At 45.1% G+C, this 26,483-nt stretch overlaps 1 protein-coding gene across 1 annotated transcript; it reads right to left on the bottom strand.

Annotated features, from left to right (window-relative positions):
- On the bottom strand, nt 1-25,887 carry LOC147417271 (protein IN CHLOROPLAST ATPASE BIOGENESIS, chloroplastic-like). The gene is made up of 9 exons (XM_086507738.1): nt 25,669-25,887; nt 24,481-24,652; nt 21,346-21,388; nt 21,188-21,245; nt 1,011-1,172; nt 801-863; nt 578-672; nt 271-352; nt 1-174 (listed from the first exon to the last, which is right to left on the bottom strand). Exons 1-9 carry the CDS (start codon nt 25,885-25,887, stop codon nt 16-18), a joined length of 1,053 nt encoding a protein of 350 aa, XP_086363864.1. The 3' UTR covers nt 1-15.
- Between the last annotated feature and the right edge of the window lie 596 nt (nt 25,888-26,483).

Below are 26,483 nucleotides of genomic sequence, written 5' to 3'. Positions count from 1 at the left end.
TTAGTAGACTAGAATTCATATTATTCTCACCTTCACCAAAACAAACATGATTGAAGTGCAAACCTGGGCAAGAGGTTTCCCTTTGTGCAGTTCTTCCTTTTTCCCTTCTTCTGTAACCTTCTCTTTCATATACTCAATTTGTTCATCTCCCCATCCAGCTAGCTTGGCTATCTCCTATATACAGCACATGATCAATTATTCAAACCCCACCTGTCAGTTTGAGCACAAAATAAATCATAAAGACAGTTTTTTCCATGGACAAAGTAAAACCTCGTATTGACATCCCAGAGTCCACCAAGGAGACTTCAAAGCTACTTTTGCAGCATCCTTTGCTTCCAAATCACGACCCACTCTACATGTTTTGTGTTCAAGGAAATATTATCGTTTCTATGATAAAACCATGACTGGATGTACCATGCTGTCAACGATGATGGCAACTGACTAATCAAATTTTTCCATACCAGGTCAATAAGGGGTACGAAGGGTATTGATTGTAGTTATAAATGCATAATCATGATAGAGTCTTAAGCTGAGTTCTCTAGAAATTCAACTCGTTTACTTAAAAGAAGGCACTCACTTTAGCATAAGTTTTGCATTGAATACAAAAGGTCGGGCAAAACCTGGAAAATGCTTTTTATTGGCATAGAACTCCGCAGTGATCAAGGCTGACACCTTCGCCATAAAAACCCCCTCAAGTCAGCAGACCAAACAGATTAAACAAGTTGACTGTAATTACTCAAATTAAACACCTTCACAGCCATAAATGTTAAAACGGAAGCTATAAAGGCAGTTCTGGCTACCTCATCTCCTCGTTCCAAATGCATATTTGCCAAATGCTCAAACACGTCTGGAAACAAGCCAACCTAAAAGTGTATCAAAGTTCAATGTATAATGTCTGTAGAAACAATTGAAAATAACAAGGACTTCTAGAAACTGACTAGAGATTTTGACCAAAAAGTTGGATAGCTCAAGGTCACTGGCAGTAATCAAACGTCAGCAACATTGACAACCTTTTTTATCAGGTATGATTGAACATTTGGCAACTTTGAATTGGAGAAATCCCCTTGTTTGTACAAAGATACCCCAGCAGCTTCGCATCTGTTTAGAGTGTTTCTAGTTTCATCTTTGCTTGCGTCCTCCTCGACCAAGAGTCTATGGATATACTGATCTATCTGCAAAAAAAACTATGATGTTAAGAAAACTTTAAAGGTTGATTGGCTGCAGACTGGAATAAACCAACATGAACGAAAAGTGCACATTACTTTCTACCTAGATGAATTTAGAAAAAAGCGCAAATTCACCCATGTGCAAGGTATAGACTCATGGTAGTCATTCACAAGAAAATATAAACATCAACTTCATCATGCATACTACTGACTAGATATTACATCCCATGAATGTCCACCATTAGTGGGCCTAGTGATAGAACTAGGCAAGGTAGGTCCATGTGTCCGCTACGAACAATACTGGGCAGCACGGTATGCAGTATGGTATGCTCTGTAAGAAAATGTACGTAAAGATTGACAAGACTTTTTTATGATAAGGATTTAAAACTCAAAGGACTGTATAAAATGTGCACCACTATCCCAACCTGTTAGATCTCAATCCAAAGTAAGCTTCTAAACATGTAATTCCCTTTACAAACACCATGTCATTAGAAAACTGTGCACATTCTATGCAAAATCCATGACATGTATGTCACTGTGTGGGCATATGAAATGTCAATGTGGGGGATATGTGCTTTCATTCTTTCACACTTGCACTTGTAGACGACAGAGGCGTAGTTCCGCTCCAGAGATTGTTGCTGACCACGCACTGATGATCCGCCTTAAATGGGGTTCTGTCCTCGTATTTGAAGGCACTTTGGCCTTATAAAAGGAACTTTCAAAACATAGGCTGTAAGTCTAACTGCTTCAATAACTCAAAAATCTAAGCATAAGTGTTAAAAGCTCCCAGTGTAAATAGTCAACCTTGTAAAAACTCCCAGTGTAAACAATCACCCATGCTACCTTTGATCTGTAGATAAGCTATCACGTCATCTCTAATCGGTACAGAATCTTCGTGTTTTGCGTCCAGATTTACGCTGTAAGAGGCTGAGCGAGAGAGAGAGAGAGAGAGAGAGAGAGAGAGAGAGAGAGAGAGAGAGAGAGAGAGATGAAATGAAATGATATACTAACATCTTCAAAAGGCCAAAATGACCTATGAGACCAATCCGTTTCACAAACTTGTGAATCTGGTACCATGTCTGAGTACAAAGAAAGGAGATGCTAAAATGAATCTATAAGTGCTACTAGCTGGAACTGTGTAGGGTATGTGTGATCATCATTGATACAATGGGTGCCCAATACAAGAGAAAGATACAATGGGTGATGAATCCATCCTCATGTGTACTCTAGATGTCGAGATAGTATGGCTCGAATCCTTTGTTGTAGTCTCCGCCGATGTTGTGAAGCTCCTCTCCTTAGTCGTGGGCGTCTCGATCTCCCTAGCTCCAATGCTCGGTCAATGAGAGTACCGCGGGTGTGAGTATGAGCTGAGCTTTGCAGTGGTGGCTGCTTCTCTATCTCTCTCGAAATCTCCTTAGTAAACTATCTCTATGTCTGTGTAACTCAAGTAGATACAGGCCAACACATCTCTGGTCTTGATAGCTCATGACTCTTGAGAAGGGTCCGAAGCCTTCTCTGAATAGACAATGGAAGAGACCCCGTATCTCGTAATACACTGTGCACTGACATACATAATGTGTCTCGGTCTCTGGCTCTGTATGGCATAGGTGGCATATCCAGCTAGCTGTTGGTATCCCTCTGGATCTACCAGTCTCAATCTCAAGCTAATGTGAAGATGTCCGTATCTGATCAATGGCACACCGTAACCCATGAGATAGATGTGTATCCATATAGCTGGGTCGAATCACAAACCCATCCCTTGTGAGTTGGAGAAGATGCTCTCTATAGAATCTATCTTCGTGCCCAACTCCTGTGTCGGCTCTATCCATGTCCTCCTGGTGTCCAACTGGGTCAGGTCGTCCTAGCGAACGAGTCTAGTAATCTCCATCCGTGTAAGAGACAACGATGGTGCATCAAGAGCTAGAAGTGAGGCAAGCTGCCCATGCTGAAGCCATGTATCTGGAACCATGATGACATCTCTGGATACCAGCATGATGTGTCCCCCTGTAAAGCTAATTTTCTGGAGGACTCAAGTGCCAACCTGGCATATCTGTCTCTGGTAGTATCCCATAAGCTATGCATAAAGGAAACTGATATGGTAAGCGATGGAAAGGGGGAAGTAGGAACAAACCCAACACACTCTACACTGCCTCTCTATAGCCGAGGATGGATTTTGCACCCCTAACCACACAGAAACTCACACACACGCACACTTTTCTGTAAAGCTCTACTACCAGACTCGCCTTGGAGCATCACCGACTACACACAATCACTTATAAATTCCAAGCATAATTGTCTCAACAACACACATCCATACCTTCTAATGCATAGTACCCTCACCAAATCTACAACCATACACACTAAGCCCGCCCAATCTCTCTACCTCCCTCTCTGCTCACATACACACAATCCCGGAGCCACCGCTACCACGGGCATACGGCAAAAGACACGAGGCAGATAATATTGGCGGCAAACTCGACAAAAAACCACAACCAACTATGTATCACATAAACCCAATCAAATACAATGATGGCGAATTCGATAGTCGCCGACTTCATAGCGTGATGCTTCGTGCTGCTTGATCCTCCTTGCACTTGGTCCTCGACGGCTTCTCTTGCTTGGCAAAACCTCTGTCCACTTGGCGGCTCTATCCTTCTCCATTTGCAGCCCCCTTTTACTGCAGGGCTAGGTGGCCCTCGACATCATCTGCTCTCTGTAGCTCTCGATCCCATGGAATAAGTCAATTTTACAATTGGCCGCAATCCTTTTCTCTGGCAACCTCCATCCGACAACACCTCAGCCCTCTACAGTAATGCCTCCCATTGCTTGCTCATGGCCACCCACAACGTGCAACTCTCCCCGTCTTTCTATCTTAAAACAAATGCTCAGTTAAACATGTCTTCCCTCGCCTGCATGCGTCCTCCTATTCTCCTCATATGCTATGCATCCAATAGCATCCTTCTCTCCCTGGCTTCGGTAGCCACCCCTGCAGCTTCTGGAACAAAATCCCTCCACTCCAGCCCTCTACGCTCCCCTCAGAATCTACAACGCCACAGTGCTACCCAGTGGCGCATGCCCTTCGACTCAACTTTGCTCTCCTCCTGTACTCGGCCCGCCTCTTGGCCCCTGCAGACCTTCAACACCCCTTCCTATGCAACTCACTGCTCATACACAGGCCCTCGCTGGCCCTCATGCCATGCTATGCTCTTCAAGTCTTGGCGGCCATGCAACCCTCGACCTGGTTCCCATCTCGTGCACACTACCCTCCCCTTCATGCAGTGCTCCTTCCGCTGTAAACGCACCCGTGGCCCTCCTTTCCTTGGTTACGGCCCCTTCTCCCCATGCAACTTACGATCTCTCGAGCAGATGGAGCTCCACCACCTTTTCCGCTACAGCAGACTTTTAGAAACCGCTGTCATGCACGCAATATTGGTATCATTTTTTTTAAAAACAATACTTTAAAAAATTCAAAAAAAAATTGCTTGGCTACCTTTCCCACGTCTATGAAACTGTCGAAGGTCAGAAAAAACATTATTTTTCCCCTTTGACCTCACTGCCTGTACACCCATAGCACGGCCTTGATCCCCGAGCTCCACCACTTTAAAGGAGTCATGCTTAACTTCCCGTCTCGCTGCCATGAAAGAACCATCGCCCTTTCAAGTCAAGTTGATGATCATACCTATGGTCGACCACTTGCTTTGAGCTCAATATGCCATAAAACTCCACCATTTTCCGAGACGATGGCCTCACAATCTTTGCTAACTTGAAGTTGCAATTGTTATCCACCAGTGAGCCGAAGCATCTTTGAGAGTTCTAGGTATCTCGATCAATTGAGCTTGAAAACCTTCTTTGGTCTGTTAAAATCCATGTTTGACATACATACCCTTGTGATATAAACACTTGCTCCTGCCACCTGTGATAGGAAGAAACACTGACAGTTTCCACTAGCAAGTGCTCCATCTCGGTATACTTGTCTCCTGACTGCATCAAATACCTGTTCAATGCCCCCGTCATTTGCCTACAAACTGCCATGCCTGGGCTTCTTGCACTTCCATAGGTCGACCATCTTCAGGTGTACCAGCGCCTCTATCTCCATAGGGGGGACTACTAACTCCGCTCTAATGATCTTTATTAGGCTAGTGTGGCTATGGCGGATGAAGCTGACAAGGAGAAGCCATGGCATATGAACGAGAGCAGAGAGAGAGAGGGATGAACTCGACAGAGCAAGTAAAAAGCACGCTATATGTTATTGATTGTTTGTGTGAAACCTTACATATAAAAGAGATTAGCCATGCAAATAACTGAAGCTTTCCTGCATGCCATAAGGGCATGTTCCCACGGGATTAGACCACGGGGCTTGAACCCAATAATCCCCCCCCTCAAGCCCGAACTAGACAGACCACTCTCATGATACCTCGAGTTTTTGGTGAACTCGTCAACCGTGAGTTTTAGCCTTTAGGTTCTCTCACAACCAAGGATTTTGGTGTATCCATAACCTGGTGCTATGATAGTGAACCCCCCTTGAATAGAGAGGGTGTAGGTTGAAAAATTAGCTACCAACAAATGGAGTTTTTGGTTCACTGCCAAACCTTGGGTTTAAGGTGTACCCAATAACCTCATGAGAAGCAGAACAAAATCGGACTTGAACAAAAAACTGATATTTTGGGAGGTCTTACCACTCATGTGTGGCAGTGTCTATAGACTGTACAAATTTTTATCATAGCAATAGTTGACAATTTATAGGCTACAATAAGGCTTTTTGACAGGAAATATATATGTAATTGTATTAACGAGAGACAAATCCTTGAACAATAACTATGACATTGAACTGGAAAAATAGTTTGCAAAGCCTTGTACCATATTCTCGAAGCAAATCTTCATGTTCTGTAGTAGTTGCCTTATTGCTAGAGCCTGCTTTGCAGATACTTGAATCTTTTCCATGCCGGATAGTGGTTTGAGAAGCCCTTTGTTAGGTCGCTTGCACCGCCAATTGCATTTCAAGTACTTGATGTAGCCAATCGATTTCCTTTTGTTCTTGCATGCATTTTGACATGATGTTGCAAGTCACAGACCAGAATTTTGAGCGTCTCAAGATGCTGCCCTATACCAAGTGCTTTGACTGTGTTTTGAGATGTCATTACTTGCCTAGTACCATCGATGCTTTGACTTATACAAGACACCGTTTTAGAAAGCTGTGAAATTGCCAAGCTCAGCAAAACCGCCTTACATTGCATTTTGAAAAGCAGTGCCTTTTTTTTTGCGAACAACATTTCGAGATGCTTTGCCTTGTAGCGTTTTGAGAAGCTATGCACAAAGAACACCTTGCGGGCTTAGCTTTCTGCACCAAGCGTTTTGAAACGCCCTTGTTGCCTTCACTTAGCGATAGTCTGCGCCTGCGTCTTGAGATGTTGACGGTACTCCTGCCCGCCTAGGATTCACACAGCCTCTTGAGATGCACATAGAATTGTTGCCTACCTAGAGCACTTGTCACCTCCAGATTTTCAACAGCGTGTTGAGATGCAGTTAAGCTGTGCTTTCCCAGGATTGCTTGCCAGCGCTAAGAGCACCTTGCTTTGGCCCGTCTGGGCTCTGATACCAGTGTTAGGCTAGTGTGGCTATGGCGGATGAAGCCGACAAGGAGAAGCCATGGCGAGGTGAGGAAGGGAGATGAACTCGACATAGCAAGTAAAAAGCACGCTATATGTTATTGATTGTTTGTGTGAAACCTTACATATAAAAGAGATTAGCCATGCAAATAACTGAAGCTTTCCTGCATGCCATAAGGGCATGTTCCCACGGGATTAGACCACAGGGCTTGAACCCAACAATCTTATGTGGCAAGGAGGCCTCGACTCTGATCAGCCGAGAGATCCTAGATACCAAGGGCCTCTCCATACTCTCCACCCATGCCCAAAACAACATCAGAGAGAGGTAGCTTCATGATGTGGAAGTCCACTGTGCCACAGTTGTCTTGTAATTCAACATGAAGCGAGAAACTAGTGTCATCTCACTTGTAGCCAGTTCACTTTGAAGAAAATCACCAAGTTGGGCAAAGTCAATGCCAATAGTTTCTGCCAAATGTACACCGTATGGAGAGGAAACTCTCGGAATCTCCATGATCAAAGAATATAAAAGTTTTTCCACCTTCCACAAGTCCCCAAGCTGTGCAAAGTTCTTGGGACTCACTATGGTACAAAGTAACAATCATGTCAAAAATTGAGCCAAAAAAGGGTTTAGGACGTTTGCTAGGTTGAGGGTTAGAAGACAAGTTAGGTTGGTATAAAGAAGGGCAAGTACAAACAGTATGTCTTGTTTGGAAAAATTGATGGCACTGATTATTCTTCCTCAAAGCTTCCCTTTGCATAGCATTCAAGTTCAGAGTTTGAAAAGCTTGTCAGTTTGACGGTTAGTATCAAAAGATGCACGAGTAAGAAGTAGGGGAGCATTATTAGAACCAGGTTTATCATTTGTGAAAGTAAGTTTGCTAATCATCATCTCGTAGCCAATTGTCGCATGATCCATAAGCTCTTGCATGGTAGAAACTTTGATTGTTAAGACAATATCCCCGTAATAGAGAAGGAAGGCCATGACAATTCTTCTCGCACTGATCCGCAAAACTGCAATCCTTAAAGATAGAAGCCAAAAGGAAAGCATCCCAAAAGTTTTGATTGTTTTTGTCAAGGGTTTTTATAGGGTACATCATCAACTCCTTCCAGGCAGAGAGAATTCTTAACTCGAAAGCAAGAGTGAGGTAGTTTTGGCAAAAGCACACTTGAATTGTGACTAAGTATTGAGAGCATAAGGTTTGGCTATAAGGGCACTCCACCATTGGAAAGCATTTTCTTTTAGAAATCCATCAACTTGAGAAAGCTTGTAGTCTTCTATGTAATGAAGCTTGTTATCAAATTGGTTGAAAAACTATAATGGTTTTGGTCGATCCTAAACACCACAGAAAGTAGACAACTACGTAGAACCATCATCTTTGAATAATTTGGGGCCAAGCAGCATGGGTGGAGGATAATAGGGAAAATAACTCAAATACATTGGATAAGGTCCTGGCATAGGAGGATAAAAGGGTCCAGGTTGTGGTGGGGGTGGGGGTGGTAAAGTAGAAGGAACAATATAGATAGGAGGATTAGGAAAAATAGGATTCTCATTAGCCCTGGTATGGAAAACACCTTTCATCAAAGAAGACCAAGGAGAAGTAGCAAAAGGCGTAAAAATTGGAGCAAAAAATCTCACATCCAGGAATAAGTAGATAGGCATATGAGGAGGTAAAGATCCCTAGACATTGGTGGAAACATGCCCTAGTAGTCCTTCGTAGGATCAATCCTGCACACATGACATGACACAAGCCATACTCACGCAATGACAAGCGTAGAGAGCGGACATCAATGATCAAGCTCACCTCCCAACCATAGAGCCAATACGCGCCCCCCCCACCCCGAGCCTGGGAGCCTGCAGCCAACAGGCTAGCCTCCACCACATGGGCTGGTGTCCCATACCACCAAGCCCACACCAATACGGGTGTGTGGGTAGAGCTACCAACTTCCAAAGGCCTAGAGTCCAAGTTTTCTGATAACACAAGATAGCTCACAAATGAGATTAGGGTCCTATTTATATGATTCCTTAACCGCCTAACCATAGGGCCATGTTCACATTTGACTGAACATAGCTCAAGCACCCACCCTAATGTCTGGGGACGTAGCATCACTAGTGAAAACTTGTCTCAAAACCTCTGGCTATAGGTCATAAGAGAGTTGTTGAAACCGGCCAGTAGGGCGGTAGACTTTGGCTTTCACCTGAAATTCTTTACTTTAGACACACACAGAGAGAACTTTGCAAAGGTAACCTGCGATGGAATTAATACTTAAAAGCACACACAGGCGCAAAAGTAGAATGCTCCGAGCAGACGCCGCCAACCTGTAGGCCCCAAAATTGACACCCCTTTCGGTATTTCTTTATTCTTTAAGAGAGTAAATTACAAAGAAGAGTCCTGGGAATTCTTTACTTGTATCCAGCTAGATACCACATGTTCTAGCAAAATTTTGGCAACATAACAGCCATAAAACTTGCCCGAAACTAATTCCCCTGCAGGCACTCACTTCCACTGACATAAACCCTCTCATTTCTGCCCAAAAACAGTAAATTCAGCACACTGTATTTACTGGTTTTTGCCTTGTTTTCAGCCCTAAACAGTCCCTGAATTGTCCTCTATAAGTGGGGCACTCTTCCCAATGGATCTGGCATCCGTATGGCTGAAAAACAGTCCAAGTTCAGCGCATAACCAACGCTGAAAACGAACCTGTACGGTGAGGTTATCACCCTCACCGGTGCCTGCTTTTGGAGCAACAGTCAGCTAGTCCTGTTCCTGCTTAGAGAGGCTCTTGCCTCAGCAAAAACGCATAAGACCTCCCAGCTGTACATGAGTCAAATGAAGAGTCCTCTTGTGGGGCATCACATTGCTAAACGTAGGGGAGAGAAAGAGAGCAGTGTGAGGTATGGAGGACATGACTTCTTGCACCACACTGTACATGAGAGGGAAAGCTTCCAGTCAATAGCTCTTAACCTGTGACAAAAACTTGCAAAAGAGCTCTCCAATCTAGAAATTCAGCGCTACCTTCTTCTGCATGAGGAAAGTGCACGAAAAGGTGCCACTTGGCACATTTACAAGCAATTTCCCGTTTTGGGCTTCCCACTTAAAAATCACCCAACTGGTTGCCCAGTTGACTTTGCAATAGAGTTCTAAAATGTTCCCCTTGTCATTTCGAAGGTAATGACGTGAACAGATTTCATGGTCCAAAACAGCAGTTCCCTAAACTTTAGGGGATGCTTCCGTTGGACTTCCATTGGTCATCTGACCATCTATTTCCACTGGGACCGCATCCAAAAATGCAATGTGGCCCAGCTGTCCGGTACTTTCCTTTGGTGACCCACCTTGGCATTATGCCTTTATTGAGTTCATTTCCTAGTATCCACCAACTTGCTAAGTGCGACGGGGGGCCCTACATGATCTTGAACTGAGCCTAGATATCCTTTTACTCTACGAGTTCCAGTGCCGACCAACTTCCCGTCTGCGGGTAAAACTACCGTTCACATTGGCCATACAATGTCCGACCATTTGCAACTTCAAAAAGAGGGTCTCAAAACTAAAACAAAAATCATTGGAAAGAAACCAACACCTAAAGTTAGCAGTTGCCACGTCCTCGTGACATAACTTGCCACATCCTCGTGATATACCCCCCTCTTGAAATCGCAAACATCCTCGATTGCATACCATAAATACACGCCACTGATGATCTTGTGTTGCTAGCACTCTTTTATCATCGCATGTATCCGCAAGAAAGGTCGTAACACATAGATACAAATGACTTAATGAGACTTTCATACTTTTGTCATTCCATCTATTACACTAAATACATATGTACATTTGATGTGCTAGCTCTATCATTACCCCTCCTTTGCACATGTTGGGTTGGGAAGAGGTAGGTTGTAACCCAAAGGCTTCAAGGTAAAGCTTTAATACATTTGGTGACTCTGACAGTTCATACTCTTCCATCCACTTTGCATCCATAGGTGGATAGTTCTTGAACTTCACCAAGTAGTGCCTTGCAACCTGTCCTTTAACTTTTCTATCCTTATGTGCCAAAACTTGCTCAGGTACCAGGATCTCATCAAGTTCCTCAACTTCTGGCTGATCCTCATCTGGCATATCTTCTAGCACATCACCCACGAAGGGTCTTAGAAGACTCACGTGAAACGCATTATGAATCTTCCACGCGTCAGGCAATTTCAACCTATAAGCCACATCGTTGATCTTATCAAGAACTTGAAAAGGCCCATAGTAACACATGCTGAGCTTAGCAAACAGCCGTTCCTTGCCCTTCATTTTCTTTAACCTTGCCTTCTCAAACCTTAACAAAACCCAATCACTAGGTGATAGCAGCAATTCACGACGGTGACGATCAATAGCCTTTTTCTGCTTTGCCTGAGTCTTCTCCAAGGCAACTTTAATTTTTTTGTACATTTCATCCATGTTCTCAACATATCGATCTGCCTCAAAGATCTTATCCTTTGTATGCAAAATGGGAGGAACTTTTTTGCCGCCTTCAACAATCTTCAAAGGTGCCTTGCCAGTCGACAACTGCACCATATTGTTGCACGCATACTCAAGCATAGGCAAATATTATTCCCACTTGCCCTTATTATCTGACACATAGCATTTCAGCAGATCCAAGACAGTAGAATTAGCCTCTTCTGACTGCCCATCAGTTTGTGGATGAAACAAAGACGAGAACTTGAGCGTAGTGCCCATGTTCTCAAATAATCCTCTCCAAAACAAACTTGTCATGCGAGGAACACAATCACTTACAATCGATTGTGGCATCCCATGATACTTGAACACATTGTACATGAATAAACGTGCCATCTCATCAGATTTTATCTTCTTTCTAACAGGAATGAAATGGGCCCGCTTGCCGAACCTGCAAATAATGGTGTATATACCATCATTACCTTTTGGCGTTTTTGCAAGCTCAAAGATGAAGTCCCATGGCCCGGTGCCTTTTGCCTGTCAAACTTGACCTTTTGGCAAATCATGCATGCTCGCACAAAGGCATCCACATCTCTCCTCAAGGTAGGCCAATAGAAGAATGACTCTAACGCTTTAACTGTCGAATCAATACCACGATGGCTTGCATACGGTGGGACATGACTCTCTTCCATGACCTTACGTCGCAATGGCCTAGTGACACAAAGTTTGCCATGCATCATCATAAAATCATCTCTGAGGAGGTAGTGCTCATGATGTTGCCCCTCTTGCAACTGCTCAAAAATTCTTGCAAAGTCTTCATCTGTAGCATATTGTTCCTTCATGTCATCCAGCTCATGATGATAAGGAATTGACACAGCTAAAATTTGTGGCTTCCTTGATAACGCATCAGCCACAACATTCTTCTTGCCTTCCACATGCATAATCTGGAAGTGGAACATAGAAAGAATGTTTGCCCATCACATATGCTTTTCGAATAGCTTTGACTGTGTCAAGAAGTATCGCAAGGTCTGATGGCCTGTTTGGACTTCACCTATGAGGTAGTGCTTCCAACTAGAAAGCGCATGAATCACGGCCAAGAGCTCGTTCTCATAGACTTACATAGTCTTCTTTGGCCCTTGCAAAATTTGGCTTTCATAAGCTACTCCCCGTCCATCTTGCATTAGCATTGCTCCGACGCTACTGCCACACGCGTCACACTGCACCACAAATGACTTCCTGAGATCTGGCAAAACAATTACTGGATCTAAAGTCGACTTTTCCTTTAAGAGACTAAAAGCTGAAATCTCTTTTTGGGTCCATCTAAAAGTGACTTCTTTCTTTTGCAAAGCGTGAAGAGGTGATGCTATCTCTGCAAAATTCCTGATAAACCTTCTTTAGTAGGAACATATCCCAAGAAGCTTCTGACATTGTGCATAGTCTTCAAGTCTGGCCATGTCTTAATAGCTTCAACCTTTGCGGGATCCATTATGACACCATCCTTTGAGACTATGTGGCCAAGAAAGTGGATCTCTTCCAAAAAGAATTCACTTTTCTTAGGATTGACAAGTAACCTGTGACAGCGCAGCTCTTCGAACACAATGATCAAGTGACGCCTATGCTCCTCTTCATTCTTCAAATAGACTATCATGTCATCGAAGAACATCCCAACAAACTGTTGATGCGAGCGGAAAATCCGGTCCATCATTCTGTTGAACGTGGCAGTGTCACGTGCACATGGCTCTGTGTGCCACGTGGACATACTTAATCGACTTCTTGAGCCAGTTTTCTCCTTCTTCCTAGATAGGGATGTCTAGAATCCTAGTAGGATTAGTACCAGCAATTTTGTGAGCCTGTTCGCAGGACTTGCATGTCCGGACAAATCCATTAGATTAGGTTTTCCAGTTTGGAAACCCTCTTGCATATATGGTTTCTATACATGTTTTGACAGATGTTATTACACTACGGTGGGCATTTGGCATGACAAGCATGTAGTTCTAGGTTAGAGGAATCCGACGTGCCAAACCGCACGTCGATCGGATCTCCAGATGGGCAGATGTGCGACAGTTTCACCCAGTTTTGGACCCCTGGACTTATTTTTAATAAATCATTTTTATGATTTATTTGTTGGAAATCCTAGTGGACAGTTGCCTACCTAGGCCTTAATAATTACTTAAGGCCCATTCCCCACCTATAAAGAGAACCATCTACCAGCACTTGGAGCAAAAAGGAAGAAGCGCCCAGTTCAGCAGCGTTTTAACAAAGGACAGCGAACGTTTTCTCAGCAAGAACATCCAGCATTTTTGTAGAGTTCGGCCAGCAGCCAGCGTTTCCAGAATTCAGCCCCATCGCCGGCAATTCTCAGCCATACTAGCCAGCGTTTTTGGTTTCCAGCCCAAGCGCTGCAGCAGCAGCAGATCAGCCCTACGTTTTTCAGTTTTCAGCCCATCCCTCGCCGGGTGTGCAAGAGATCCGTACCGGTTCCCATTGACGGATGCGGTCCAGTACTTCGGCAGCCATTGATCCCTCCTCTCGGAAAATTCCCTCGCCGAAATCGAGTGCTCCATTGCTGTCCATCATCGGCCTCGTCGAGATCTGCGTTTTCAGCCCATCATCCTTCTCACATCGGAAGTGCAAATCAACCCGTGGTAGCAGGCCTACCATTGCGCGTAGAGCCGTGCACCTTGAGCGTCGGAAAATAGCAACCAATTGTATACGGGTGTTGCATGCGGGGTGCGCCGACGAGGGGGTAGATAGTCTCCCGAGGATTAGTCTGCGACCCTCCTTGAAACAAGAGGAGAAATCCTTGCATGGTCAAGACTCGTAGCGGTATGAATACCTCCACAAATCAAGAAGGCGAGCAAGTGCCACCTATGGATCCTCCAAGCCCTCCCTCAACTCCTCCACCTTCACCATCAAATCCCATGGATGCTATGATGCGCATGATGATGGAGATGATGATGCGGCAAGACAAAGCTCAGCGACAAGAGCATGTGGAAGCGGCGGAGTGTGAGGAGCGTCGATTGGCGGCCGAAGCCGAGGCTCGTCGGCTGGCAAGGGATTCCATGCGTGATCTCATCACCACCTGGCGGTGCGACCCGATCCCCCATCTTCGGAGCCCGATTATGGAAAGCTTGCCAAGACCATCGCGGAGGCAATCATTGCTAAACGGACGACCAGTGATCCAATTCCCGAGAAGATCACATTCAGTAAGTATGACGGTAAGATGGATGCTATTGTCATTTCCTTGTGGTTGCATCAATTTACATCCTATTTTGCGGTTTTTAGAAAGTCTGAAAATAACAAGGTTCTCTTGGCTTCCATGCATCTCACGGATGATGCCATCATTCGGAAGGATGAATGGATGGAGAAGCAAGAGGTGGCCCATACGGCTGCCTATGCCGAGTCCTACCTCGTTCCCCCTCTAGAGCTTAGTTGGGAGGAGTTCGCGGAGGATCTTAAGACTTGCTTCCTCCCTCCACAGTACTTGAAGCGTTTAAAGGAGGATTTTCTGGCTTTGTCTCAACAAGGTAAACCGGTGATGTCGTATGCTAACTGTGTGTCACAGCCAGGTGGACAATTGCGAAAATCGGATGAGGAGAGGTTAGAGGCTTTTCTCTTTGGATTGGACCACTCGATCAAGTTTGACGTGGAGGCGGGTGATCCAAAGACATTGAAAGAAGCAATCCGCTTGGCTCAACGCCAAGAGATGAAGCACAACAAGGGTAAGCTTAAGATGGCCTCAGGTAATGGTACTCCTTCCTCTCCTGACTCGTCTAAGGAAAAGGACAAGAATTCTAATGGAAATGGCAACAATAAAAAGAACTCTCCAAATTCTTCTCAATCTACTTCTACCACTCAATCTCAATCTAAGGGCGATAAATCTAAGGATAAGGATAAAGGAAAATCTGATAAGCCTCAACTACACCTAAGGAAAAGATTGCCCAAGGGGTTTTAGGTGGTTCATTAAGTACAGAAGAACAAGCATTGTATGCAAAAGAACGTAGGTGTTCCATTGTTCAATCGTAGGTCACATGAAACAAGAGTGTCCTAAGAAAGAATCTAAAAAGGAAATCTCTACTGCGTCCACTTCTGACGCTACCCCTCAGGTGAATGCCATGAGTGTGGTAGATAAAGAAGCTAAGCAGGAGAGGACTTTCGAAGAGGATGAACTCATAAAATGTTATGGACATGTTAATGGTCAAAGGGTCATTGTGTTGTTTGATTCTGGAAGTTCTCAAGATGTCATAAGTGAATCTCTTGTGAAACGTGCACGTCTTCAGACAAATTCAATCCCCACCATCCCGGTGCAAGGATTTTCTGAAGGCATGGACGCTTCTCTCTCTCACGAAGTTAATGATGTCAATTTAATTGTTCAACAAACTCAATTTACTCGTCGTTTTGTAGTCTCTAAACTTGCAGGATGTGATCATTTTGGGCATTAAGTGGTTTCCCATGTTTAAGCCCATTGGTGATTGGGAAAAGTACACGCTTCTCATCAATCACAATGTGTCGCAGTCATTCATGCATTAAAGCATTGGAAGCATTTCATTTATGGGTATGAGTTTGTTGTTCGCACAGATCACCAAGCACTTAAATGGCTTCAATCTATGCCTGGTGCACATTGGAGTGATAGGCAAGCATGATGGTCTTGAGCAGTTTGGTGGTATGATTAGTATGTCCCTGGAAAAGCTAACCCTGTTGCAGATGCACTTAGTACGAAAGGACAAGTTCTCTCTCTCTCGTCTCATTCTTTTCTTTCTATTCAAGGTGTTAGTTTTGATGATCTTAAAGACAATTACATGGGTTCTGAGTTTGAAATGCATTGGTTACAAGCATTGAATGCACAAGGTCCGTGCAATTATCTCATTCGTGATGGGTGGCTTTTCTTCAAGAACCGTTTGTGTGTGTTGTCTTCTCACCGAGCACCCATTTTGCATGACGCACATGATGCGTTGACAGGTGGGCATAGGGGTATTAATGCTACATTAGAAAAGGTTGAACGTTTTTTCTATTGGCCAAAGATGTGTAAGGATGTGTATGCTTATGTTACTAAGTGTGTTGTGTGTCAAAAGGTTTAAAGTCCCTCATGGTAAGCAACAAGGGCTACTCATGCCGTTGCCTATCCCTGACGGACCATTTGAGGACATTAGCATGGACTTTGTAACTAATTTACCTCCTTCCACGTCTGCACGAAACACGCAATGTCTAACCATTGTTGATCTGTTTAGCAAATTTTGCATGTTAATCCCTTGGAAGGCTAATGTTACTACACAAGATGTTGCACGATTGTTCATCAAGCATTGGTATCCATTGTGTGGTCTACCCAAGTCTATTGTGTCGGATAGTGATACTAAGTTCACATCCCGTTTTTGGCGTGCTTTGTTTGAAAATTTTGGCACTGAGTTGAATTTTTCGTCTGCATTTCATCCACGGTCTGATGGACAAACTAAAATTTACAATCAATTGGCATTTGATGTTCTCAAATCATAAGTGCAAGATAAGCAATCTAAGTGGGGAGCAATATTTGCCATGAGTTCAAGCTGTCCTCAATGATTCTTTTTCTAGTGCTATTGATCGCACTCCATATGAGGCTGCATTTGGCCGACCTTTTCAATCATTGTTGACTAGGTCATTTCCAAGGTTAATGATGCTAATTGTGTTAGTCAAACCTATGCGGTGATACTCGAGAGTGTTAAGCTTCGGCTTAGCAAGGCTCAAGAGTCCTATTCTAGGCATGCTAATAAGCATCGACAGGATGTCTCATTTAAGGAAGGTGACTGGGTGTATTTAAGAATCATGAAGCAACGGCTCAAGCAAGTTGGTAAGAGGTGTCCTACACTCTCTTTTCGTATGTATGGTCCATTTCCAATCGTCAAAAAGGTAAATGATGTTTCCATGCAATCACGTTTGCCATCTTCTTGGACAATGCATAATGTTTTCCATGTTTCTTGGCTTAAATTGTTTCAAGGTGATCCTCCGAGGAGCGTTCCTGACGAGGACCAACCGGAGATTGTTGATGAAGCCGAGGTGATGGAGTCCGAACAGATCCTTTTGCATCGATTCAAGCATGGCACGAAGAAGCAAGCACGACAATTTTTCCTAAAATTCAAGGATCGAGGGACACATGAAGCGGCATGGGTGGACGAGCAATTCTTCATCGATTACCCTCATACAAGGAGGCCATGCAGATCGGTACCGGTACCTCACCTTAAGCAAGAGGGGATGTCACGTGCACATGGCTCTGTGCGCCACGTGGACATACTTCATCGACTTCCAGAGCCAATTTTCCCCTTCTTCCTAGATAGGGATCTCTAGAATCCTAGGAGGATTAATACAGGAAATTTGTGAGCCTGTTCGCAGGACCTGCATGTCCGGACAAATCCCTTAGATTAGGTTTTTCCAGTTTGGAACCCTCTTGCATAAATGGTTTGTATACACGTTTTGATAGATGTTATTACACTACGGTGGGCATCTGGCATGACGAGCATGTAGTTCTAGGTTAGAGGAATCCGACGTGCCAGACCGCACGTCGATCGGATTTCCAGATGGGCAGATGTGCGACAATTTCCAGATGGGCAGATGGGCAGATGTGCGACAATTTCACCGAGTTTTGGACCCCTCGACTTATTATTTTTTAATAATCATTTTTATGATTTATTTGTTAGAAATCCTGGTGGACAGTTGCCCTACCTAGGCCTTAATAATTACTTAAGGCCCAATCCCCACCTATAAAGGGAACCATCTGCCAGCACTTGGAGCAAGAAGGAAGAAGCGCCCAATTCAGCCAGCGTTTTAGAAAAGGACAGCCAGCGTTTTCTCAACAGGAACATCCAGCATTTTTGCAGAGTTCAGCCAGCAGCCAGCGTTTCCAAAATACACGCTACTAATGATCTTGTGTTGTTAGCACTCTTTTATCGTCGCATGTATCAGCAAGAAAGGTCGTAGCACATAGATACAAGTGACTTAATGAGACTTTCATACGTGTCATTCCATCTATTACACTGAATTCATATGTACATTTGATGTGCTAGCTCTATCATTACCCCTCCTTTGCACATGCTGGGTTGGGGCATAGGTAGGTTGTAACCCAAAGGCTTCAAGGTAAAGCTGTAATACATTTGGTGACTCTGACAGTTCGTACTCTTTCATCCACTTTGCATCCATGGGTGGATAGTTCTTGAACTTCACCAAGTAGTGCCTTGCAACCTGTCCTTTAACTTTTCTATCCTTTATGTGCCAAAACTTGCTCAGGTACCACTTTAGCATCCAGCATTCCACCCTCTGGTGTTTTCATCTCCTAGCGTTTCGCATCATCATCGATACCAGCACCCTCCTCGCTTGGCGTTTCCATTAGTAGATCAGCCCAGACCTCAGCGTTTTGCAAATCTCAGCCAGTTCCTTTTGAGTTTTCAGTTTTGAGCCCTTCAACTCCTCAATACCATCATTACCCAGCATCCTAGTGCATGATTCCATCAACATCAGCATCGTTATACCTGCATTTGTGCAATCTAAAGCTAATACCACTCTAGCAATAGAGTGGGGGGACCCTTAGAGGGGGGTTTTGGGACTCCATCTGGTGTTAGTTTTCTTTCTCTTTCTCGCACTCACGGAACACTCACAATTCTATTTTCTCTTCTCTCTATCCATTGCACGTCTCCTTTTAAGTTAAAAGGAATCCTTGTGGACCTGTGAAGCACTCATCCTGGGCTCTCACCATCAACACTTCCGCTACACCTAACAGTCCTTCCAATTGTACTGTTTGGGCTCACTAAATCTCCTGCAATGTTCAACAGGATGATGGACCAGATTTTTCAACAGCATATGCAGTATGTGAGCACATTTTTTGATGATGTCATTGTTTTCTCCAAGTTCAAAGCAAAGCATGGAGAGCATCTAGCATGAGTTTTCAAGGGACACAATGGTGATCAATGGGAGGAAGAGTGAGTTCTTTATGCGCGACATACGAGGCTGTTAGCATGGATCTGGCCAAGGTTGAGGCTATTCACAATTGCCCACCTTCGCGGAATGTTTCTTGGGCTTGTGTTCTTACTATGAGTATCGGAGAGTTTGCGGAGATTTTTCGTCTTTGTATGCCCGTACTCAAAATGCGTATCTTTCACTTGGGGACCTACTTCAGTTGCAGCATTTAAGAGACTCAAGCAAAAGTTGACTAGTGGAACTGCTTTAATTTTTCCAGACTTGTAGAAGTCCTTTGAGGTGGAATGTGTTTCTTGTGGTAGCAGTTTGGGAGCGGGGTTGATGCAGGACATGATGGATTAGAGAGGATAGTGCAAAGAAGAATTCATGATTAGGAGTATACAAGTACACATAGAAGATAATCCAAAGAAAATAAACTTGCATTATTCATGAGAGAGTACAAAGAAGCTCTCTTTAAGGGTATTCCAACTTTATCTTCTGGTACTTCCCATTTGATGCATGCAAGTAGTGCAATGCTTTTAAGCCTATTGACAAAACTTGCAATGTCTTTTCCTTCCTCCATTGTACAATTGTTTCCGCAAGCTTAATTTACCTTCTTTGCCCTAGCTCCAAAGTTCTGCAAGGACTTTCTAGGCCTCATAAGCACTTGTGCATTCATCTATAAAGTGCAAATAGTTGCTATTAAGTGTTGTGATGAGTATGCATAGCACTTGCTTGCTCTAGTTTGAGTGAAATCTAGCTTGGGTTGCTTGTCTAGAGAGGTTTTTATGAGAGACCATAGGTCCCTTTTCATCACATAGCCCCTCATGTTTGTATGCCAAGTGTGGAAGCCTTGGCCATTATATTTCTCTATGTCTTTCTACCCCATTGTGCTTATGGAATTATCTTAACACTTGCACAATTAAAACATCATCTCCATAAATGATAATGACATGCAAATCCATTGTAAAATTGGGTAGGATTAAAAGGTTTGAGAGAAAGAGAAAGAGAGATTTGTTGGCCAATGAAGCTTTTCGTTTTTGGTGGAAACTCTCTCTTGGACGGGAGCCCTTTCTTGCTGTGGGATAAGCCCCTTATGAAGGGTAAAGCAGCCTCTGCTTGTGTGATCAGCCTCTTGACTCGGAAAGTTTTTGGTGGAAACTTTCTCTTGGACAGGAGCCCTTTCTTGTTGTGGGATAAGCCCTTATGAAGGGTACAGCAGTCTCTGCTTGTGTGATCAGCCTCTGGACTCGGAATGGCACTGTATCCTCAGAGGGATTGCACCCTTATGAAAGGGATAGCACCACTGACTGTGGGAGTGGCCCTTGGGTAGAATGGGATTTAGGTGCTTTGTCTCTTACAGGAGGAACTATAAATTATTCTGAGATGTTCCTTCCACTTCAGCTATACCCCTCGTCAGAAAGTTTACACGATAATCTTTTGACTGCTGGCATTGGTCATAAGGGAGGTAATCTGCGAATCTTCTTCTGACTAATAGCTTTAAGAAAGGCCCTTGGGAGCTTCAGAAATATCTTTTGAACCTTAATAGACATGTCAGAGCTACAAGCACTCATTTTGTTTCATTTGGTTATTTAAATCTCCAAAAGGATCTCCTTACTTTGTGTTTTATATTGAGGACCGAGGTCTCTGCCAGTAAGGGAGCTTTTTATAGAACATATTTATTTTTCCCAAAGGCCCCAAGATTGATGATTAGAGGGCAGAAAATATTTTGGGCTCTGTTGTGATGGTTGAGAATGTTGCTCAACTTTGGCCAACATCAAACTTGTAGATTTCTTTCTTCTGAAATTTTAATCATCAGCTTGTTGAGGATATTATTCAATGGCCCAGATAACTGAACAGAATTATGGTAGGGAGCATAACTAGAACATAATTTTTTTGGGCTCAGCTGTGATGATTAAGAGGATTGCTCACAACACTACAAAGTAAGGAAAGAAAGTTAATCATATCAACATTCTATGAAAACAAAAAAGTAGTCTCTCTAGCAAAACACTTAGTTTTGTTCAAGTAACAACGCTAGTCTTTAAGAGTGAGAGTAACGTGGTTACCATACAGTTTTTGCCAGCAGCAGAACTCCATACTTTTGAACTTCAATCACAGGCATTTCCATTCTGCCAAATAAAGAAATATCAGAGCATATATAAAAGTCATAAAGTAATTCTCAATAGCATGTAGATCATGAAGCCAGTTTGAATGGTCAAGCCATCTTACCCTTCTGGAGGAGTTGGCCATCGCAACAGAGCTGTTAAGGCACCTGGTTTGAGACAAAGAGATTTTTTAAATGTTCTCCTTCAAATATTATTTTCTGCATCTCAAAATAAAGAAAGCAATTCCTTTTCTTTTTCGTACGTTGTGATACACTTTTGTCCTTGGACATATCCATACCATTGAGTTCACCACAGAATTTTGTTGATTATTTCTTCTCAAAAGGCCCATTTTAAATTTGAGCGCAAAACCACAGTTTGTGTTATTCCACACAGCTTCATCAGACAATGAATGTGGTTAACAATTCAACTGATCATTGTCAGCACATTAAACTATTGGAAAAGTTACAAACCACTGCACACATATCTCAATCCTTCAGTTCCCCTTGATTATGTGTTGTAAACCACCAAATAGTGTACTACATTTTCAAGCATACGTAAACCAAGTAATTTCCTGCACTGCTGTGTAGTATGATGTTGGAATGCATTGATAGATCAAATAAATAGGTCCAAATTTACTATTTGGCTTCACAATGAAAAAACATACAGCCATGCACTTCAAAAATTTCCATTTCATCCTACATGCCAAATAACCATTTTTGGACGAATAACTTTTGCGTATAAATAAATTATATGAAAAATGCTTAAGTTTGTATGTTTTGATCGAAGACCTTCCAATCAAAAACCTTTGTATATAGCTTGATCAAAGGTCTCTCATCCAAATCCTTTTCAATTGGTCCTGCAAGTAGTCAGCATTGCCATCATTCTAGAACTTTGAGCTTTCAAAAGTAGAGAGCAGAGCTGCAAACCGAGCAGCAGCAGATTTAGATATATGTAGATATTCAAAAGTTAATGAGTATAATGACGGGTCTTTGATCGCTCGCTGCTGCTGCAACCTTCCTCGCCATCGCTGACCTCCATCCCCTCCTCGCTTAGCTTCCCCCTCTTGCCAACGTGCTGCCCACCCCCCCGCGCCCTTGCCTTCAGCCCACCTCCTGCCCTGCGCAGCCGCCCCCTACCCCCGCATCCTGCCCTGCTCGCTCCCTCCCCCCCTGCCTGCCGCCTTGTCCCTACGCTGCCCTTACCCGCCCCCAGCGCATTTCCACTCCCCCCCCCCCCCCCCCCCCCCTTTTTCTCCCTCCCTCTTTTGTCTTAGCTTCTCCTCTCTTGATGGGCCGTCTCAGGCTTGTTTCTCGCCCAACGTTTCAGTAGGAGTTCGCCCCTTTCGCCTTCCCAGTAGTAGCAGACACAGATGGAGGCTTGTGCTTCACCACAGAGGGACTCAGATGAACTCCCCTCGCCCAACCCGCCAAGCCCACCATCCGACTTGCTTTGTCGCCATCAGAGCAAGCGAGCCTTGTAGCAAAGGTGGAGCACCTTCAGGCCACCTCTGTTATCTGCAAGATTATTGGCAGCCATCCCAGCAGAGGCGAGGTGCACGACCTCCTTCAAGCACATTCTCTTGTAGAGGTGAGAAAGAACATCAACATTACAGCTTCTCGGGCAGGGATACTAGAGTTTGAAACTCCAAGATGGCTGCCAAGGTCATCCCGATGAGCCCGTTGCCATTCGAGCGGTCAGGGCTCACTTTCGACAGTGGCGCACGGGTTTGACCCAGCTTCAGATGTTCTTGGCGAAGGCCTGTCCGCACACAGGCTCGTACCTCTTCAAAGCCTGGTGACCAAACAACTGATAATTCGCTTGGCTTTGGAGGGATAGCCCTACCTGAGGACACCACCACTGGTGCAGACCTCTCCTTTTGCGTTGGTCCCTCGCAGGCTGACGAGTTCTGACATTCGACGATGGTGGGACTTCTTCAACTACGGCTTTACCCAATTCCTTGGCAACCCATCTTGAGGCAACCCGGTTTAAAGTACACTTTCTCTTTCTGGACGCCAGAGGCACCAAGGCTCTAGACATAGCAGTTGGCTTCTCCTTCCCGCTGTGTGGCAGAGATCACATGGAGTGCACTCTGCATACAGTCCCAGATTGGCCCAGGTGTAGACTCTAGAGTTTTCGCACCACACAGGGACCTCGGAGTGACAGACTTGATTCAGACACTTGGCCACTGGCCAAGTTCAGTGTGACACCACCCGATTCAGCTAGATGCAGACAATTGTGGTGCACTTCTTTGCACACACTCAGAGTGCTCCTTGCTATGTATATTTGTACATGAGGATTATTGGATAGAGATGTAGCCCTACAGGACTGCACGCTCTTCTTGGGCCTCGGTTGGACAGGTACTACAGACGCCTGTCTCGGGGTCGCTCGGATGCAGATTACTCCCTGTCAAAGCCGGCCTCAAAGATTGCGAGGTTGGCTGTTGTAGCAGCATCGGTCTTTTCTCATTGATCCCATTAGGATTGTCTCATGGAATGTGCACGGTTTAGGTGGATCCCACTTTCACCGCAGAGGGGTCGCTTGTGTCAGGAGCTTCAGAGATGCCTTGTGGGTTGTATGATAGATATACTTATTCTTCAGGAGCATCATCTTTGTGAGTGTCGTTTCGGCGTTGTGGTCAGATTCTGCGTGGCCGCTATGAGACCTTTTGGTCAACAGCGTTTGGCCTGGAGGCATCCAGGGAGGTGTATGTATGACAATTGCGGACTCATGGCAACAGGCCATTGTGGGCAAGAGATATCATTGCGCCAGGTAGGGCCCAATGGGTTACTATGCAGGTTCACGGTAGCCTCATGGGCTTCTTGAACATTCTATGCGCCCAACCAAACGAGTGCATGGGCTGAGTTTGGTCACACATTGTGGAGTCCTTGCCTCATGCAGCGCAGTGGTGTGTTGGGGTCTTCTACATGTGGGAGGACCCCTCGGATAGGATTGGATGAAAGAGAGGCTATTTGAGGGGTGAGCTGCAGCTGCCAAACATTCTGAAATCTCAAGGTCATACATAAATGCTCCTAAGCTGCCAACTCAGCCCCGTGCACGGGTAGCGTGGCTGAATCCAATCCTATCCGAGGGGTCCTCCAACATGTTGAAGTCCTCCCAACACACCACTGCGCTGCATGAGGCAAGGACTCCACAATGTGTGACCAAAACTCAGCCCATGCACTCGTTTGGTTGGGCGCATAGATGTTCAAGAAGCCCATGAGGCTACCGTGAACCTGCATAGTAACCCATTGGGCCCTACCTGGCGCAATGATATCTCTTGCCACAATGGCCTGTTGCCATGAGTCCGCAATTGTCATACATACACCTCCCTGGATGCCTCCAGGCCCAAAAGCTGTTGACCAAAAGGTCTCATAGCGGCCACGCAGAATCTGACCACAACGCCGAATACGACTCTCACAAAGATGATGCTCCTGAAGAATAAGTATATCTATCATACAACCCACAAGGCATCTCTGAAGCTCCTGACACAAGCGACCCCTCTGGCGGTGTAAGTGGGATCCACCTAAACCGTGCACATTCCATGAGACAATCCTAATGGGATCAATGAGAAAAGACGATGCTGCTACAACAGCCAACCTCGCAAATCTTGAGGCCGGCTTTGACAGGGAGTAATCTGCATCCGAGCGACCCCGAGACAGGCGTCTGAAGTACCTGTCCAACCGAGGCCCAAGAAGAGCGTGCAGTCTGTAGGGCTACATCCTCTATCCAATAATCCTCATGTACAAATATACATAGCAAGGAGCACTCTGAGTGTGTGCAAAGAAGTGCACCACAATGTGTCTGCATCTAGCTGAATCGGGTGGTGTCACACTGAACTTGGCCAGTGGCCAAAGTGTCTGAATCAAGTCTGTCACTCCGAGGTCCCTGTGTGGTGCGAAAACTCTAGAGTCTACACCTGGGGCCAATCTGGGACTGTATGCAGAGTGCACTCCATGTGATCTCTGCCACACAGCGGGAAGGAGAAGCCAACTGCTATGTCTAGAGCCTTGGTGCCTCTGGCGTCCAGAAAGAGAAAGTGTACTTTAAACCGGGTTGCCTCAAGATGGGTTGCCAAGGAATTGGGTAAAGCCGTAGTTGAAGAAGTCCCACCATCGTCGAATGTCAGAACTCGTCAGCCTGCGAGGGACCAACGCAAAAGGAGAGGTCTGCACCAGTGGTGGTGTCCTCAGGTAGGGCTATCCCTCCAAAGCCAAGCGAATTATCAGTTGTTTGGTCACCAGGCTTTGAAGAGGTACGAGCCTGTGTGCGGACAGGCCTTCGCCAAGAACATCTGAAGCTGGGTCAAACCCGTGGCGCCACTGTCGAAAGTGAGCCCTGACCGCTCGAATGGCCAACGGGCTCATCGGGATGACCTTGGCAGCCATCTTGGGAGTTTCAAACTCTAGTATCCCTGCCCGAGAAGCTGTATGTTGATGTTCTTTCTCACCTCTACAAGGAGATGTGCTTGAAGGAGGTCGTGCACCTCGCCTCTGCTGGGATGGCTGCCAATAATCTTGCAGATAACAGAGGTGGCCTGAAGGTGCTCCACCTTTGCTACAAGGCTCGCTTGCTCTGATGGCGACAAAGCAAGTCGGATGGTGGGCTTGGCGGGGTTGGGCGAGGGGAGTTCATCTGAGTCCCTCTGTGGTGAAGCACAAGCCTCCATCTGTGTCTGCTACTACTGGGGAAGGCGAAAGGGGGCGAACTCCTACTGAAACGTTGGGCGAGAAACAAGCCTGAGACGGGCCCATCAAGAGAGGAGAAGCTAAGACAAAAGAGGGATGGGAGAAAAAGGGGGGGGGGGGGGGGGGGGGGGGGGGGGGGGGAGTGGAATGCGCTGGGGGCGGGTAAGGGCAGCGTAGGGGACAAGGCGGCAGGCAGGGGGGGAGGGAGCGAGCAGGGCAGGATGCAGGGGGGTAGGGGGCGGCTGCGCAGGGCAGGAGGTGGGCTGAAGGCAAGGGCGCGGGGGGGTGGGCAGCACGTTGGCAAGAGGGGGGAAGCTAAGCGAGGAGGGGATGGAGGTCAGCGATGGCGAGGGAAGGTTGCAGCAGCAGCGAGCGATCAAAGACCCGTCATTATACTCATTAACTTTTGAATATCTACATATATCTAAATCTGCTGCTGCTCGGTTTGCAGCTCTGCTCTCTACTTTTGAAAGCTCAAAGTTCTAGAATGATGGCAATGCTGACTACTTGCAGGACCAATTGAAAAGGATTTGGATGAGAGACCTTTGATCAAGCTATATACAAAGGTTTTTGATTG

Source organism: Adiantum capillus-veneris, unplaced genomic scaffold (assembly GCF_014529385.1).
Source record: "Adiantum capillus-veneris isolate H3 unplaced genomic scaffold, ASM1452938v2 Hic_scaffold_293, whole genome shotgun sequence".
NCBI lineage: Eukaryota > Viridiplantae > Streptophyta > Polypodiopsida > Polypodiales > Pteridaceae > Adiantum > Adiantum capillus-veneris.
The sequence above is the reverse complement of the archived record's forward strand: the minus strand, read 5'-3'. Positions and strand labels throughout refer to the sequence as shown.